General features: G+C 38.8%; 1 protein-coding gene across 1 annotated transcript in view; it reads right to left on the bottom strand.

Annotated features, from left to right (window-relative positions):
- Nucleotides 1-4592: 4592 nt before the first annotated feature.
- Nucleotides 4593-19077, bottom strand: part of COL6A5 (collagen type VI alpha 5 chain) — an 82659-nt gene continuing 68174 nt past the window's right edge. Inside the window, exons 38-41 of the mRNA XM_016224313.2 lie at nt 12018-12707; nt 10070-10166; nt 9101-9345; nt 4593-4639 (exon numbers count right to left, since the gene is read on the bottom strand). Coding sequence (XP_016079799.2) covers nt 4593-4639; nt 9101-9345; nt 10070-10166; nt 12018-12707 — 1079 coding nt within the window. The remainder of the gene's footprint in view (nt 4640-9100; nt 9346-10069; nt 10167-12017; nt 12708-19077) is intronic.

Raw genomic sequence — 19077 nt, 5'->3', positions numbered from 1 at the left:
CCCAGTGAGTCATCAAAAATGAGAGCCATTCCTCTCTGGAGCCTCTGGGATAGAATCTAAATGCTCCCACCTGGCACACAAGGTCCTGTACGGCTGGCCTGTGCTAACCTCTCATCACTCCTGGACTCAGCTTAGCAACACAGATCCATGGAGTGAAACCCCCTTCCCCATGAACACAGTGGGATTTATGGCTTAAGAACAAAAAACCGTTTTAAGGACAAAGAACCAGGCAAGACAATTACTTTTTACCCAATTTCTTTCCTGGCCAAATTGGACCCAATCATCTTCATTTAGATCAAAGGACCTCTTCTCGAAGAAACCTTCTCTGGGTCCCCAGTCTCAGGGAAGGAGTCCTGTTCCATAGTCCCAGTGCTCTCTGCAGACCTGTACCTTAGCAAGACTGCTGTAAATTGGAATGATCTGTTTCTGAGTCAGTCTTCCCAGCTAGACCATGAGCTCAAGGGATATGTCACCTTTTATTTATCATTATATTCCTCTCTCTGGCATGGTGCATGCTACATGGTAGATACTCAATATACGGTCAGTGCCAGGCTGAACTGAAAACCTGCAAAATGCATCTGCTCATTTGCAGAGCTTCAAGCAAGTGAATTGCAGGCCAGCACTTCTCAAGCCTAGATGTGCCCACGAATCACCTGGAGATATTAAAATGTAGATTTTCATCTAATTGACTTGGGCAGGGGGAGCCCAGATATTCTGCATTTCTAACAAGCTCCTAGGTGATACTGATGCTGCTTCATTTCGAGTAGCTAGGCGTGTGGCCCTCCAAAACCATGAAACACCTGTAGGGCACTTGCAGGCCAATTTTATTATACTAGAAAAAAACCATACTTTTACTTTGCAGAAGTGATAACAACTGAGATGAAAAGAGATGATTTACGCTGCTAACTAGACTAGTCTCATAAAGTCCATCACCTTGGAGTCTAGTATTCTTTTATAAGAGATGTGCAAACAGTTGGCTGGTGAACCAGTTCTGCACACAGCCATTGTCCTCATCACAGGAGGTGAGAACTTCCTTAGCAGCAGCATCTATGTGGAGGACCACTTCTGGCTGTCACAGGACTTTTTCTCAATTCAGAGTTCAAATTCAGTGTGGGGATGAGAAGAGAGATGCCAGTAGGATAGTAGATAGCCACGCTCAGCAAGATAGGGCTTATTCATCCTTCCCTTCCTCCTCAAAGTAAAATAGCTATTGAGCAGGTTCCTAGCGTACTATAGGTGAGAGGCACTAGGGTTGTCCAGGTGGAGAGTGAGAGGCTAGAGAAGAAATTTAGTCAAAAAAGATCCAGAGTTCTAGGTCAGAGACAAAAAGAAGTTCCAATTTGGGGAGTCCAATAGGGCTGCACAGATTTTCAACTGTGACTATTCAAATTCTCAACCCCTCTGCCCACACTCAGATCAAAGATTTAGGAATCAGATTTAAAATGTCAGCTGAAGTCTTCCAGGACTCTTAGTCATCTGTAACTCTGCCCAGCTGTTCCGCAGAGTATTGTCCAAGTCCGTAGGACTGCGGTGGCTCAGCTGAGCTTCCGTAGGCATATAGATCCTAGTGGGATTGTTGGGTTGTAGGGTATGTGCATCATCAACCTAACTAGATATTGCTCAAATGCTGTTCAAAGTGGAACAATTTACACCTCCATCAGCAGGGTGTGAGTACTTCTGGCTTCACATTCTTGATAACCCATGTGCCTTTCAGATTTAGAGATCTGATGCATTCCTCAGGCATATGCCCGCAGCGAGCATACACACAGATACACACACACACACACACACACACACACACACACACACACACACACACACACACACACACACACCAGGATTCTAAGGGAAAAACAGAACTTAAATTTATTAAATGAGTAGCCTTTTCTTTAGAACTTACCAGAGAGCAATCAATGGCTACTTTAAAACTTCTGACAGCCAAAAAATAATTGATTAAATTATTTTTAATTATTCAAACAAGAATAACATTAAGGAAAAATATGTGGAAAAGGTACGAAATTGCTTATAGTATTACCCCATTAACATAGTCACTTTTAAAACATGCAATATACACTCATTAACTTGGTAATCACTTGTTGCCTTAACCAAATTGAATGATTTTTAAAAGAAATTCACTATTGGCTCATTTTACATTTATGTATTATTTTCCAAATATGTTTAATCCTGTACTGGTGTTCCAATGGGTCTGAGTTAGACTACAGTTAAATAAAAATGAACAGAACAAACTTCCAGGTCAGACTTGCTTTTATTTTAGAACTTGTCTCTTGCTACATTGTAATTCCTAGGACAGCTCTGGTTGTACAGAAAACTCTTGCTTTTCCATTAATGTTTTGTTTTGTTACAGCAAAATCAAGTACACACAAAGCACTCTAAAACATAGAACAAATGATCAGAGCACAAAATAGCAGTTCATCAAACTAGTCTCATCTCACTTTTTGCTTTCTCAGGAATTCCATTCTTTAGCAATGGAATTCAAAAGAGAGCAAGCATTGGCTACTACGGTGAGTGGATTTCACAGGGCAACCAGTAAGAGATGCAACATTAGGGTCACAGCAGAGCTGAAGACATGGGCATGGGCTTCCAGTTCTGTGAATTAAATAGAAGACATTCCTAGGGCATTCTAATTCTAACTGCATTTTACTCAAGAGTCCAGTTTGAGATATAGATGTGGTGAAAATTATGACAAAAATCTTCAGTAGGCAGATATATGATCAGAATCGTTGCCTGAACTCTAAAGAGCTGTCACAGAAAAGATTCAGTTAACTCTTCAAGGTCAGTTGTCTCAGTTCTCAGGAGAAATTAAATCATCCCCAGTTTCAGTTCTGCTCCCTGATGTCTTCGCTCAGAAAAGTCTTTCCCACAGATTTGAAACAGAACAAATTTAGCATATTATTAGCCAACTTGTAAAAAATGAAAAATTCCTGCAACTTACCCCTTTCACCTTTAGTAGATAATTTATTTATACTTTCTGGTTAGAACCACAGGGAATTACACATGCCAATAAAACTACCCTCTTTTCTTCTGTGATCATCCTGTGTCCTCACCATCTGCAAAACATAAAAATATAACTGCTCTTGATGTCACCAGATTTGTTTCAAATGTTATCTCTAGAGCCTATTCCTTTTCATGCACATGTGAAACAAACACACATGGTTTTTGCCATTTTCAACAGTCAAAATTAGAGCCCAATTCGGGGTGATGTGATAATAGATATAAATGAGTAACGTATAAATATAACTAGTATAGATATACAGTATTTCTTCCTGGGAGAACATTGGTATTTTCCTGATTTGAAATTCCATGTTTAGCACATTTAGTGGCTGGTATCACCGAATCGAAGCTAGAAGCAATGCGCAGTAGCCAGGATCAGGGCTCTGCCCAGAATCCCTCTGATCGTTTTTTAAGTATTAACTTCTAGATAACAATCCTTCTGCTCTTAACACTCTTCCCTCCCTCCCTCCCCCCACCTCCTCTCCCATGTGAGCTTTTGCTTCTGGCATCAACACCTATCCCTGGAGCAGCATTAACCACCTGCAGATGGGTACCTGGGGGTGCACAGCCCGCCCTAGGGCAGCCCTTGGCCAATCAATGACCCACCAGCGAGCTAGCAGAGGAAGCCCAACTTCCTTGCCTGGGGGCACGAAGATTTTCAGCAACAGCTCAAGTGCCTGAGTGCTGAAAGCAACCAATGCAACCTGCCCTCTTTGGCACTTTGCCCCAGATAACACCTCGTTTGGCTCCCACTCCTTCCCTGTCTTGCTTTCCTCCATCCTGTCCTGGTTTCCCCTGAGCTCCCCCTCAGTAAGTTACAGGCACATGAACCCTCGCCTCAGGGTCCCCCCAGGGAACCTGGCCACGACAGGATCTTAGAGACGCTCCCACCTACAGCCTTCAAACACTCTTCCTTACCTACCCACCTCAAAGGAGAAAAATCATGTATGCTTGCCTTGTATATTTTAAAGTTAAGATCAAAATATTTTTTCGTTATGAGTTGAAGTAGTTGAAAACGATGTGATTTGGGATATTGTAAAAAGTGACATGTTAAAAGAAAAGTTCTACATTTCTCTTTTGATTTACCCAACAGAATCTAAATATCACAGTGATTCGATACCCTCATTAGCCATTTAAAATATATGTAAACATGCTCATGGTTAAAAGTCATACATTTTGTAGTATTCATTCTTTCCTTAAACTTCTATTTCCATTGTACTTCCCCCATGGGATTTCATTCTAACTATAATACTTTTATATGTTTTAAAGTCTTTTATTGTTTGCCTAACCATAATTTCCTGAAGCCAAATAATGTATCTATTTAAATGTATGTTTGTTTGTTTTTTATTTCCTATGATTATAAGCTTCTAGGTGTTAAAGACTTTTTAGATGAATTACCATTAGAATTTATCAAAACAACATATATTTCAATTGGTAATTCTATCAAAACAAAAGTAATCATTTTTATTGGAAATGCATTTCTTAATGAGATGGGTAGTTTTTCCCCTATTATTTTTACTTATTATTATTTATTTTTAGAGTAAGACAAAGTTTAATATCAATTCTATTAATAGATATTGTCACAGATTTAAGTGCTGATGAATACTGATTACTTCCATTTCCTTATCTGTAAAAAAAAAAAAAAAAATACAGTCAAACTCACTGATTTCTAGAGCCATTCCAATTTTCAAATTCTAACCTTCCATGATTCCAAGAAAAAAGCTGCACTGATATTTTCTGAGGAGACTCAGAATGCCTTCATGGAGCAGGGCTAGCCAAATGTCACCAGATCGGGCAGGTGGCAAGAACTCTCTGAGGGAAATGATGCAAGACATCATCTACTTCCAGGTGTATGATATATAGATAGAAAAATGGAGAAAAGAAATTAGGAAGAAAGAGAATAAATAAGAAAAGTATTGGTAATGCTCACTTGATAATAATCCTTTTGATTCTACCAATCTTATCATTTCAGCAGCAAACCACTTTAGATATCTCAGAGGACTGATTGAATTGGGGTGTAGAGCAGTTTTCCAAAGCTGTATGCACACTGGAATCACCTGTAGAGCTTCAAAAAAATACGACTGCCTGTGTCTCACCCCCGGAGAATGTGACTTAAATGATGTGGAGTGTGGGCTGCACTATGGAATTGTCAACAAATATCCAGGGCATTATAATATATAAACAAGTTTAGGAACTGCTGATCTACAGGGTTCTTTCCTGTAATTACTTTGTTAACTTATATCCCCTACTATGGACACAGGGCCTTTAAGAAGGTGATTATGGTTAAATAAGGTCATAAGGATGGAGCCCTGACTTAATAAAAGTGGTGCCATTATAAAAAAAGAAACACCAGGACTCTCCACCATGCAGGACACAGCAAGAAGGTGGCTGTCTGCGAGCCAGAAAGAGAGGCCTCACCGGGAACCAAATTGACTGGTACCCTGATCTTGGACTTCCTAGCCTCCAGAACTGTGAGAAAACAAATTACTATTGTTTAAACCACCCAGACTATAGTATTTGTTATGGCAGCCTGAGCTGACTAAGACATCCCCTCTTATACCCACTGGCTCTGTCTCTGATCCACCCCAATTCCTTCCTACAGCATTGGGAAAGCGCACTGCATTAGGAGTTGCCAGACAGGGCCAAGTCCCAGTGAAGCGCCAAACCTCTTTGAGCTTCAGCTTCTCCATCTATACATGAGGGATGTCAATTCCTGTCTCCCACACAGCATTTTGGAGGGAATCCAGGGAGCTCATGAGTATGAAACGACCTTACAAACAGTATAGCTCTGTACATGGGTGAGCAGCATCCGGTACCTGCCACTTCCTCTTACTCGACCAGCCTCCCTTCCAATTCCCGATTTGATTTCTCATTTGAGTCCCTTCCTCAGTTCTTTCAACCTTCCAGTCTCCAGTCACTTGACCTCCCTCAATGCAGTTCCCTGGTTGTCCATCATAATTCTCCTTTAGAATATGTTTGTTGGCAACACATTCTCTCTCTCTTTTTTTAATATGTCTTTATTGATTTCAGAGAGAGAAAGGGGAGGGAGAGAGAGAGAAACATCAATGATGAGAGTCATTGATCGGCTGCCTCCTGCACGCCCCCTACTGGGGATCAAGCCCGAAACCTGGGCATGGGCCCTGACCGGGGATCGAACCACCATCTCCTGGATCCTAGGTCGATGCTCAACCGCTCCAGGCAGGGCAGCAACACATTCTCGAAATTTCCTTTTATCTGAGAATGTCTTCATTTTACCTTAATTCCAGAGGGCTCTTTTAACTGCTTATAAAATTCTGTGTTCATAGTTCTTTTAGCACTAAAAAAAAATATTATTTCACTACCCTTTAGCTTCCATGGTTTTGAATTATAAATCTACAGTCATTTGAACAGTTGTTCCATTATTTTGTAATAGGTAGTCTTTCTCTAAATGCTTCAATATTTTTCTTTATCTTTTGTTTGCAGCAGTTTATGAGGTGCCTGAGTGGGGTTTCTTAGAGTTTTAAAATCTGTAAAATTATATCTTTTACCAATTTTGTAAATGTTTGGCCATTGTTTCCTCAAATATTTTTTTCTGAATGAATCTACCTTTCTACTTTCCTTCTAGAATGCCAATAAAACAAATGTTAGACTTTTTGATATTGTTCCACAAGTTTCCAAGGCTCTGTTCACTTTTTTTTTTTTTTAAATATATCTTTATTGATTTCAGAGAGAGGAAAGGAGAGAGAGAGGCAGAGATAGAAACATCAATGATGAGAGAGTCATTGATCGGCTGCAGCCCACAACCCGGGCATGTGCCCTGACCGGGAATCGAACCCTGATCGCCTGGATCCTAAGTCGACGCTTAACCGCTGAGCCACGCCCGGCCGGGCATCTGTTCACTTTTTAATATCTCCTCTCTCTTCAGATTATATAATTAGTCTCTTCAAGTTCATGACTCTTTCCTTTGCCATCTTCACTCTGCTACTGAACCCATCCAGTGAATTTTTAAATTTCAGATATTGTACTTTTTTTTTACTTCTAAAATTTCCTTTGGTTCTTTATTGTTATCTCTATTTCTCTGCTGAGGATGTTTATCTCTCTGTTCAATTCAAGTTGTTTATTTTTATCTCACAGAGAATGAATAGCTGCTTTAATGCCTTTGATAATTGCAACATCTGAGTCAGCTCGAGGTTGGCATCTGTTGACTGTCTTTTCCTTTGAAAATAGTTCACATCTCCTGGTTCACTGTATGTTGCATAATTTTGGATTCTATCCTGAACATATTGAATATTATGCTGTATACACTTTAAGTCCTATTATAATTCTCTGTAGAATTTAACTTTTTTTTAAAGCAAGCAATCAACCGGGTAGGTTCAGAATGCAGGTGCCGTCTCACTCCTGTGGGCAGTGGTTTCAACCTCAGTTTACTGTCCAAAGCCTTTGCTATCCTGTTTTGGGTCTTTCCCAACCATGTACTCTTAGGGGAGAGCCTGGGATTTGCACAGTTCCCATAGTTAGTATTAGAGGATCTCTTCTCTCTGAGGCTATTCCCACCTGCTGACCAACGGGGCCTCTCTTCCTGGTTCCTTTGGCCAGAAAGACAGGCTTTCTTTCTCATTTTGGCTTCCTGGCCTTTCACTCAGCTCCACACTGTGCCTACCTTCAGAGCAAAGCCATGAGCGGAAAGGGGAAAAAGATGGGAATTTCTTCCACCATGTTAGACAAATAGGGGCCCCTTTTCCTAGATCTTCTGCCCAGAGATATGGGATCACTACAGAGTTTTGCTGGTGCCCATCCTCAGCACAAAGCCCCCAAAGAAAAAAGAAAGCAGGAAACTCATGTCCCTTCACAATGTATCTGATTTTGTCTACTTTTCAGAGTTCTCAGTTAGTTGCTTTTGTGTTTTGTCCGTAGTTTTCAGTTGTAATTAATCAGTGGGAGAAATTGGCAGCATGGGCTGGCTCTATTTTAAGACTAAATGGGCTTAGTCTATCTTGACCAGAACCAGATATTTCATCACATTTAAATTTGATTTTCCTTTTCCTTACATTTTATCTTCTCTCCCCTTTCTGTCTATATTTTTCATATTTTCTCTCTCCTCATCTCTCTTATTTTTCACCATTTTGCTGATTTTGTTCTATATATACACTTATATCCACATCTAATATATAATATAGAGTATATGTGTATATATAAAGTATACATACATATATAGTATTTTATATGCAGACTGCATACACACACAGTACTTTATTATATAACTACACCAAAATGTATTTATCATATCTGCTGTTGGGTATTTTTGTTACCAATTTGGGGCTATTACAAATAGTGCTGTTAAGAACATTCTAGTATATAAATTTTGGTGAGTATATATTTTTAGGTTGGGTATGTACATTGGAGTATAATTGTTGGGTCACAGGATATGCATATTTTCAGCTTTAGTAGACACACAGCCATAATTATTATAAAATAATTTCCCACATAATTTTGGTACACAGCAAAGACTGTGAGTAGCTCCCCTAAAGCCTACTATAGCTTCCTGTCTCCATCTCCTATTTTCTCGTAGCTGTAGGTCCATCACTATCTCCCCACGCAGCCTGAGAAGCTGCCCTCAGCCACCAGAGATCTCAGAACCACAGCAGTCTGTTCTCTCCAGGTGCCACTGAGCCCGGGGTTCAGCTAGGAGCCTGCATCTCAGGCCAGGAAAGCCCTGGTGGCTAAGGCAGAAGGCAGACTGAGTGTGCAGATGCTGGAGGCTCATTGCGCAGCTCCTCTCCCCCTCCAGGGTGCAGGGCTCTCTTGCTTACTCAGGACCTGTGGCCCTTGACCTTGCTCCTCTTATATCTCTATTCCCTGACCCCCACCGAACATTTATACCTATTCTAGTTCTGCTTTTGTCAACACCACTGACTCCCTGTTTGCCTTTCTGGGGTTTTATCTCCCTTGCACCCTTGCCCCCTTATTTTGGGAACCCCTTGTAGCCCAAATGACCCCTCCGTCCTATCATCACACATCAGTGAGTTCTTATTGCTCATCTCCCGCCAGGGAAAAATCCAAGCAAGCAGAGGTACTCCAGGGTCTTCAATCCCATTGTAGTCAAGGTTACCTCTTTTATCCCATTGTCTATCATTTGCTGGAGCTGTCATTTCTTCCGGATGTGCGTCTTCCTCATCTTTCATAATCAGTTCCCCAGTTGAAAAGAGCATGTATAACTTGTGAATCAAATCAGCAGTGATCCCAGAGCCATTCCCGTGATTGCTCTTTAGCACAAAGACATGCTCCTCCTGGGAACCAGACTCCCCGAACGGCTCGCTGCTCCCTGTCTCTATTTCATACACCTCAGGAATAAAGCTGAAGTGGTGGAGGGAAGAGATGAAAAGCATGTTAGCCAGGTCCTTCACAGGATTAAATGTCAATACAGCCAGATAATACACAGGAAGCAATTTTATGCCTGTGATTGGAATGGTCCAAATGCAGCTTGTGGATGAAATTTGACTGCGGGTGATTTTTTTAATATTCTGAAGGGAAATTAAACATTTGTGGCAGGGGCTGAGGACTCCAAACCAATATTATTTTCATCACTGAATTTTTATTGAGTACTTAATGGTTGTACTTTGCAAAATCAAACTTAAAAGACTTTTCTGCCAATCTTCCTATGAGTTCTGTTTACTAAATGGTAAATGTTTTTCTTTTTCATGTTTTTCTGCTGCTCTAAAATGGTTACATCTAACCTTTGATAATTTAAATTTTCTGTTTGGCAGTACCCATATCAGAGCAGTGTTATAGAATTACTAGTAGGGTATTTTAAGGGCCTGTTTTTTGTGAAGTTTTTTTGTAAAAGCAAAAGAAACGGAAACATGGTTCTTGCTAATATGGGTCATATTTGATCTTCTAAAAACACCAGATCTGTGCTGTCATCACAAACCAGGAGTATTTTACACACACACACACACACACATACACACACACACACACACACGCATCCTCAAAACTAAAACACCATTCATCTCAAATTATTCTTTTAAGGACCTTTTCCAGCTGCTGTATTACCCAAACTGTGAATTTGTCAACTCACTATACAGTGTCTTCTATGTCAACGTTCTCTGGGTTGGAAGAGGTGATATTAACACACTTGGGTCTCAGATCTGCAGGAGGATAGCTGTTGAAGGCATCTGGAGAGAGAGTGGGCTGGTTAATTTAATTGGGTTACCATTTCACATTCTGAGTATCACCCAAAGTCAGTTAATCTTATCCTGTGGTTGGATGTGTTTCCAAGAGCGAATTGATTTTCTAAAGGACTCAGCAAAGTGGGCACTCTCTGACATTGCAATATCTCGTTGGCAAAGTCAACGTGATACAGCAAAAATTCTCATGCTCTCTATGTCACAGGCTCATGATATACTTCAAGGATATCTCTTAATCTCTTTTATAATCTGTTTCTCTCCCTATAAGAGGAGGATTTTTCTAGAAGACACCATTAACTACTGAAATTGCCTGGCCTATTTATCTCAGGGTTGGAAGAAGGCACCATATTTTGCAAGTGATAAGCCTGCAACTAAATATAAATCTTGAGTTCCAAGATTCCTGGTGCTTTATGAGTGCCAGAAAAATCTTCATCCCTGAGGTTCCCTGGTACAATTGCAGGAGCTTCGGACAACCATTCAGTGTGGCCTCTGACCCACTCCTAATCCCCAGCACAGGCCAGGACTTGCTTGCTGGTACAAGCTCTTAGGTATTCCATTGTACCCATGTAAAAAATTACAACACATGGACAGAGGCTGGGGCAGCCACTTTCAAAGCCTCACTGTGAAGACACACTTAACTCTCCTGCCTGGCTGCACCCAAGCCAGCTGTCTGGGGCACAGGTTCTAGAAGAGTTCTGTGCCCATGACTTATAAGAATGCAAGTCAGAACCAAAGGTAATTTATAATGACAAGATAAAATGGAAGTCCTTGGGGCAGTGGATTATTATTTATTACAGCAGTATCTCTTGCTAAGGGTTTAGAAATTGAAGTATAGTTTAATAGACAAGAACACAACCCTGGGGTCAGAATGCATAGAGTGGAGTCTAGAATTTGCCAACTATTAACTGTGAGCTTTTGAGCGATTTATTTAATGTCTCTGAAACTTAGTTTTCAAACTTGTAAAATGGGGATACTGATACTTTTATTTGAGGGCTGTACTAAGTATACAATCAGTTGAAAGAAGTTGGTATATAGTAAATACTCACAGGTTAGGGTTAAAAGACACTTTTTACTCATACGGGGGTTTTCTGACAAAGATCTTGACAGTGTAACAGTAAAGTTCAAGGTCAATAAGATCTGAGATTTTTCTCTGTGGTTTTCTCACTACCTGCTACTCATGTGTTAGACTCCACTGCTCTAGACTGAAATGAGGATCATGTTACTAAGTCACCTGGTGGATTGTACACAGAGACATTAAATGTATTACAAAAGCAATAGAAGGAAGCAGCCCAAGTGGTCATCAGTAGATGAATGGACAAAAAAGCTGTGGTACATTTATACAACGGAATAATACTGGGCTGTAAAAAAGAAGGAAATCTTACCTTTTGCAACAGCATGGATGGACCTAGAGACTATTAAGCTAAATGAAATAAGCCAGTCAGAGAAAGACAAATGTCGTATGATTTCACTTGTATGTGGAATCTAATGAGCAAAGTAAACTAACAAAATAGAAACAGCCTCATAGATACAGAGAACAGACAGCTATCAGAGGGGAGGGGGTTGAGACTAGGTGAAAAAGGGGAAGGGATTAAGAAAAAACAACTCATAGATAGATGACAGTATGATGATTACCAGAGGGAAAGGCAGGTGGGGGAGGTAAAAGAGGGTGAAGGGGGAAGGGTAAAAGATGATGGAAGGAGGCTTGATACAGATGTATTATAGAATTGTACACCTAAACCTATATAATTTTATTAACCAATGTCATCCCAATAAATTCAATTAAAAATAAATAAATAAAATGTAAAGAAAAGCAATAGAAGAAAAGGTTTAATAACTTACGTCTGACTGAATAGACAAATGGCTTGACAAACTTGATGATATAGTTCAAATCTGGCTTGTGGGTTCGGCCAAGCTGGACTAAGTGCTGATCCTGTGGGTGGCTGGTTAATTCTTCTAATTCCTTGTCATTATGCATAGGACCAAATGAAAACACAAATATGGAGTAGCCCTGACACTTGGCTCTTAGAGATACGTTTCTTAAGACTTCCTTATCTAAGGGGTTGGTTTCTCCAGCAGATATAATAAAGATAACTTTGTTTTTCCGCAGGTTGGGGGTTCCTGCAAAGACATTGTCAATTGTCCACTGCAGGGCATGGCCAATAAAAACATTTCCATTGAGCTGTTGAAGGAAATCTTGGAGGTGATGTTTCATTTGGTATATGCTGTTATAAGTAACCAAATCAAATTCCAGGTGGACAGGGCATTCTTCAGTGTTGGGCATATAGCCTGGAGGAGAGTAGCTCAGGACAGCCACTCTGTCTCCTAAGGTGGAAGTTAGTGGATCTGGGGCAATGTGAAAGTAGTCAAGCACTGAGGTTATGAAAGCTTTCACTTCCTTAAACTCATCATTTCCTACTTTTGGGGAAGAATCAATGAGGAAAGCTACATCCATGTAATATTCTTGAAAAGAGGCATCTCCAGGTTTGGCAGTAAGACTTGGTTCTTCTTTTCTGCCATGGTTTTCATGTCCTGCAACAGAGAAACTCAAATCACTCTTTTAATAGAAGATAAACTCAGAAACCTTAGTCAAGAAAGATGAATACACAGCATGGAGTACTGCCTTGCTTCACTCCCATACCCATGGCAGACATCACTGATCAGTTGCAGTATTTGTTCCCAGATTCATTCTCCCAGTATGTCTTCACACAGTGCATGGAGAGCCATTACCACTCGACAGGTGTTTTCACATGAAAAAAAAAACTTAGTTGCTACAGCATCCCAGATCTTTGTTAAAGGGTTGATCGATCCTCCAGCTATTTTCACATGCAAGAAATATACTGCTATTTTTAGTACCTTCTATATGGTTAAAAAATTTGGAGTACACATTTGCATGAGATCTAGTTATATGTAATGACCTCAAGAGAAAGTAGAGATGTCAAAGTCACATTTATTGATGTCACAAACACATATACCTTTATACACATGTTCAAAATATGCACCATAGTGTGATGTTATGAGAGCAAGTATAAATGCTGACTTTAGAATCCAATCTCTGTGCAAGACATGACATCCTCGAAGAACTTGGCATTCAGTGTGCCAAGCTACAGTTTATTGGTCCATGACAAGAACCTTGCACCATGATATAAGTCAATCATATTACTAAGCACACTGATTAGTTCAGCTGACTATTTTTTTGTAGTGAGTCTTTCTCAATGAAACAATGCCTTGATTTATATTCTAATGCTAACTTCTTATCTTGTTATAGACCAGCACTTCAAGTAGCACTGCTCTAAGGCTAAAGAATCATGAAAACATGTACACAATTATGTGGATGATGGCTGCTTGGTGAGGACACAAGAAATGCCAGTTCAGAAGGAGAGGAAGTAGGTGGCCAATGTTATTTTTTTTTCCTATGAAAGAAGTGTTTGTGAATCTAATCAAGAAATAGATTTCTCACTGGCAAAAATTTATTGTTACCTGTTATTAATGCTTTACATTTAATACTTTATTTAATCCTTACAATAACAATCCTCAAAAATGAATCACTTAACCTGTATTAATTCCATAAAAGCTTAATATTGAAATAGAATGCAAAAACGCAAAAACACAAAAACAGAACACCACCATAAGTAATGTTATTAACAGAGAGCAACTGCTCTATTATATGTTTGAAGGCTCAAAGATCTGTGCATTTCTGAGGTAAATGTCACATTATCTTTTTTATCTATTGTTGGATTTGTTTGTTTTCTGACAAATATAAATTGTAGGTGTACAATGTGGTGTTCTCTTGTCAGTATATCTTGTATAATGCTTACCACAATCAAACTAATATTGTTGGATTTGATTTGCTAGGATTTTGTTTAGAATTTTTGAATCTGTACTCATGAGGAATGTTGGTATGTATTCTCCTTTTCAAGTAATGTCTTTGTTTTATCTTGGTGTCATGGTAATCTGGCCTCAAAGAATTAGTTGAGAAGTATGCCTACCTCTTTAATTTTTTGTAAAAGTTTGTATAGAATTGGTATTATTTCTTCCTTAAAACTTTTGTTGACTTCAGTGAAATATCTTGACTTGGAGTTTACTTAATGGAAAAGTTTGAACTACAAATTCAATTTCTTTTATGTTTAGAGCTATTTAGATTACTTATTCTTGAGTGAGATTTGGTAATTTATGCATTACAAGATATTTATCTAGTTTAACTTAAGATATCTAATTCATAGGCAAAAATGTTTATAACATTTCCTGATTATCATTTTAATATCTATAGGGTATATCTCCTCTCTCATTCCTGATATTGGTAGTGTCTTCTGTTTTTTCCTGGTGAATTTGACTATACGTTTATCAATTTTTTTGATATCCTCAAAGAAACAGCTTTGCTTTTATTTATTGTTCTCTTTTCTATTTCATAGAGTTCAATTTTAATTTTATTACTTTCTTTCTTCTGTTTACATTGGGTTTATCTTGTTCTTCTTTTCAGGTTTCTTAAGGTGGAAGTTGAGGTCACTGATTTGAAACCTTTCTTCTTTATCAATATGGGCATTTAATGCTATAAATGTCATCCTAAGTACTGATATGGTGGAATCTCACAAATTCTGGTGTATCGTGATTTACTTTCATTCATTTCAAAATATTTTCTATTTTTATTTCTTCTTTGATTATGGATTATTTAGAAGTGTTTATTTAGTTTCCAAATACTTCAGGATTTCTCAAAGATCTTTCTGCTATTGATTTTTAATTTAATTCTGTTTTGGTCAGAGACATACTTTGTATGAATCAAATACTTTAACATTTTGAGAATTGTTTTATGGCCCCCAATATGGTCTATCTTTGTAAATGTTTCATGTGTACTTGAAAAGAGTGTGTATTCTGTCTTGTTGTAGGGTGCTCTATAAATATCCATTAGATCAAGTTAGTTTGTAGTGCTCTTCAAGTCTACTACATTTCTGCTGATTTTCTTTTACTTTTTCTGCCAATTAGTGAGAGAAAGTATTGAAATTCATTGATGCTCTTTTCTTTTTTTTAAATCTTCACCCAAAGATATGTTTTTCATTGATTCTAGAGGAAGGAGGGAGGGGCGAGAGAGAGAGAGAGAGAGAGAGAGGTGTGGAAAGAAACATTGATAGGTTGCCTCCCATACAAGCCCTGACAGAGGATCAAACCCACCCCCTTTAGTTGTACAGAACGACATTCCAACCAACTGAGTCACGCTGGCCAAGGCAATGCTTTTTTCATTTTTCTTTTTAAATCTTTGTCCTCCTTGAGTTTTATTTTGGAGAATTTCTATTGCTACATCTTCCAGTTCACTAATTTCTTCTTTTACCAAATATGATTTGTCATTAATCCCCTTTAGTGTATTGTTCCTCCTTGACATTGCAGTTTTCTTCTCTAATAATTCTATTGAATCATTTTATCTTCCATGTTTAACTTTTTAACATAGGGATAGAGTTATATTGATTTAATATCTTTGCTAATTCTAACATTAATGTCCGTTCTGGTTTGATTTTGAGTGATTATGCTCTTGATTATGGACCAGGTCTTTCTGCTTCTTTTTATGCCAGACATTGTGAAATTATACTTGTTACATGTGGAATACTTTTGTATTCCAATAAATATTTATGTGCTTTGTTTTGGGAGGCAGTCAAGTTACATGGAAACAATTTGATCCTTTGGATCTTGCTGTTATGATTTGTTAGGCGAGTCTGTATGGTGCTAAATTTAAGGTTAATTATTCACTTTCAAGGCAAGACCTTCCCAAGTTTTCTCCCCAATGGTCTCTGAATCATGAGTTTTCCAGTCTTGCTGGTGAGAAAAGGCACTGCCCTGTGTAAGCAACTGGCACTATTCCCTAATCCATTTCAGATGGTTCTTCCCCCAAGCTCAGGTCATCTCCTCACATGTATGTGCTATCAGTACTCTGCTGAATAATCAAGGGGGCCCTCTGCAGATCTTTGGATTTCTCTCTGTGTGCAGCTCTCTCCTCTCTGGTATTCTGTCCTGTGAATTCTTGCCACTTTGGTCTCCCTGGACTCTCAGCTCTGTCTCCTTAACTCATTGGGCTCCACTTGAATTCCGCTTTCCTGCTCCATGGCCTGAAAACTCTCTCATGGCAATAACCTGGAGCAACATAAGGCTCACCTCATTTGTCTCCCATTTTTCAAGGATCACTGTCTTTCATTTCCTGATGTCCAGTGTCTTGAAAACTGTTTGTGTGTGTGTGTGTGTGTGTGTGCCTATTTTTCTTTTGGTTATTACAATTGCGAGGTAAATCCAGCTCTTGTTACTCCATCTTGGGCATTTCTAATAGATAATAACTGACCATCTTGTTTGAGATGCTCCTATGTTCTCTTTCTTCTCTCAAAGAATCAAGACCTGGTCATTCATGTACCATATTTTTCTTTTATCAATACATTTGTAGTAATTGAACAGGATTTTGCATTTCACAAGCATGTTAGAAATTTATGGGCCTCCCATTCCCCCACCAGGAACCTAGTTTCAAATTCTTAGAATTTTTTCTGATTTAAAAAAATATATATGTTTTTATTGATTTTAGAGAGAGAGAGGAAAGGAGAGATAGAGAGATAGAAACAACTCCTCCTGCACACCCTGCACCACGTATCAAACAAGCCCACAACCTGGGCATGTGCCCTGACCAGGAATGAACTGGTGAGCTCCTGGTTCATGGGTCAATTCTCAATCACTGTGCCACACTGGCTAGACCAAATTCTTAATTTTTTATAAAGATGTAGGTCCCCGATTTAATTACTAAATATAAAACTAGATGTGTAGACAAAAGCATATATTTTATATTCTTCTTTGTTGGGAATTCTAGATAATTTACTTTAGCCCTAAAACACCACCACGAAATACATTTCTAGAGTTCTTGGCTGCAGTGTATTAGGAACTATGAAGGTTAGTTATATGGACATTTTTGTCATTTTGTAGTTTATGATCCTGGTGTTGACTAATCATTACCTGCTCTGCAAGAGAATCTGTTTTCCAACTATAGCATTGGGCTTCTTTACAAAGGCTGATAAACACACTTAGTTAAAACACAAGGAAAAGTATTTCACAAATGTTCTGGTAGAGAGGAAGGGTTGACTTACCATGTCAGTGAAATACTTTTTCATGCATGCCCATACCAGAAATATTACTGTTTCTTCCCCCAGTTTTCTTTTAATATATGAGGAAAATCTCAATCCCTTTCCAAAGTACCCAGCAGAACTATTTTCTAAAGAAGTATATTTCACCTGCAAAATCTCTAAATATAGGTTCTCTACCTACTTATAAGATCAGCATGAGAATCTAAGAAGCTAAATGTAGATGGTTATTTCTTGAAAATTCTAAAATATAAAGTGTGATTAATTTATGAGTCTAAATTCATCTTATTTAGGGAGATTGAGCCTTCAAAAATACTTTCCTTCAAGAAAACCTGGCAGAGATATGGATGAAATATACCCATAGCTCATAGCAATGCTGTGTATTTTCTGGAAATGTCACCAAGCCAAATTTCCACCTTCAGGCCTATGGAAGAATTTCCTCAGAATAGCAGAGGAGGAAGGGCTGGCTCACTTTATTACAACTGACAAGGCTTGGAAGGAATGAGGAGTGCAGCTGAATTTCCAGAGAGATGACCCCAGAGATTAGCCTAACTTTGGCCAAAATTTAAGCCACAATGCCAAGTGCACTCCAGTAACTTTAGAGAGAAGTAGGGGTGGAAAGGGCATTTAGGGAGAAGGGAGAATCTACAGAACCTAAGCCATTTGGACTGGGATTTAGTGTGCTGTTAAGTAGCTATGGTGCCTTTAAGGGCATTCGTGAGAAATCTCAAGATATGCATGACATCTAGCAGTCTACATTGGAATTTGTCCATGGGCCAAAATTAGCCATGTGGTCTTCATAGATAAGCCACATGTACAACTGAGGCTACGTTATGTGAATGTTTCTGTCCTTATGAACTGTAGTAGATATTTTTCAAGTTAATCTTTTTTATAAGATTTCTCATGAGGTTGACAATGCTTTCTTTTTTACTTTACACTTTCTGAGTATTCAACTGAGCATTCCATTCACTTCAGGTCTTATGTTCAGCTCTATGCATGCATATCTCCTCTTATTTAATCTTCTACACAGCACTATAAGGGTGAAATTATCATCATTCCCACTTTATAGATGAGCAAGCTGAGGCTTGGAGAGGGTAAATGACTTGGCTGGAAAACGAAAGCCTATAAGTGGTAGAGGCAGGATTTGAACCCCACTCTGCGTGACACCTTCAGAAGGACTAGTCATCAGATATGAGGGTACAGCAGGCACATTAAGGGGCATCTTAACCACCTTACTAAAGGCCTTGGGATCTGGTGTGAAGAATAACTCTCTCAGTCAATTGCTGTTACATCTGATTGAAACCAGTAGAGAAAGTTTTCTTCTAAAAGTAGGTCATTTATATGAAATAAAATTTGTAGTTTTTACTTCTCTAAGCATTGTAGAGCAGTGGTTATTAGCAGAATCTTTGGAGGTTGTTTGAGTCCTGTTTGCCATTAGTTAGCTCTGTTACCCCGAGTGTCCTCCTTACCCGTTTCATTATCTAAAAAAGAGTAGTAATATACTGCAGACTTATAATGTTTTTGAGAGAATTATATAAAGATTTCACAGTGTCTAGTATATCCCAAGTACTCCAAAAATATAATTTTTACAGGGAAACAACTAAATAGGAAAGTCTCAGACATCTGAAAATCCTGCCCATGATACTATATTTTGCAAATCAGAATTTCCATAAGAAAAAAATACAAAGTCAGCTGGTATTAGTGGAACACAACTTACACACACACACGTACAAGTGCACACATGCTCTCAGAAATGAGAAAGCTCATTCTGTTGCGTCTGTGCATGCTTAACCTCAGAGGGG

This window comes from Miniopterus natalensis, chromosome 15, assembly GCF_054644295.1.
Source record: "Miniopterus natalensis isolate mMinNat1 chromosome 15, mMinNat1.hap1, whole genome shotgun sequence".
NCBI lineage: Eukaryota > Metazoa > Chordata > Mammalia > Chiroptera > Miniopteridae > Miniopterus > Miniopterus natalensis.
The sequence above is the reverse complement of the archived record's forward strand: the minus strand, read 5'-3'. Positions and strand labels throughout refer to the sequence as shown.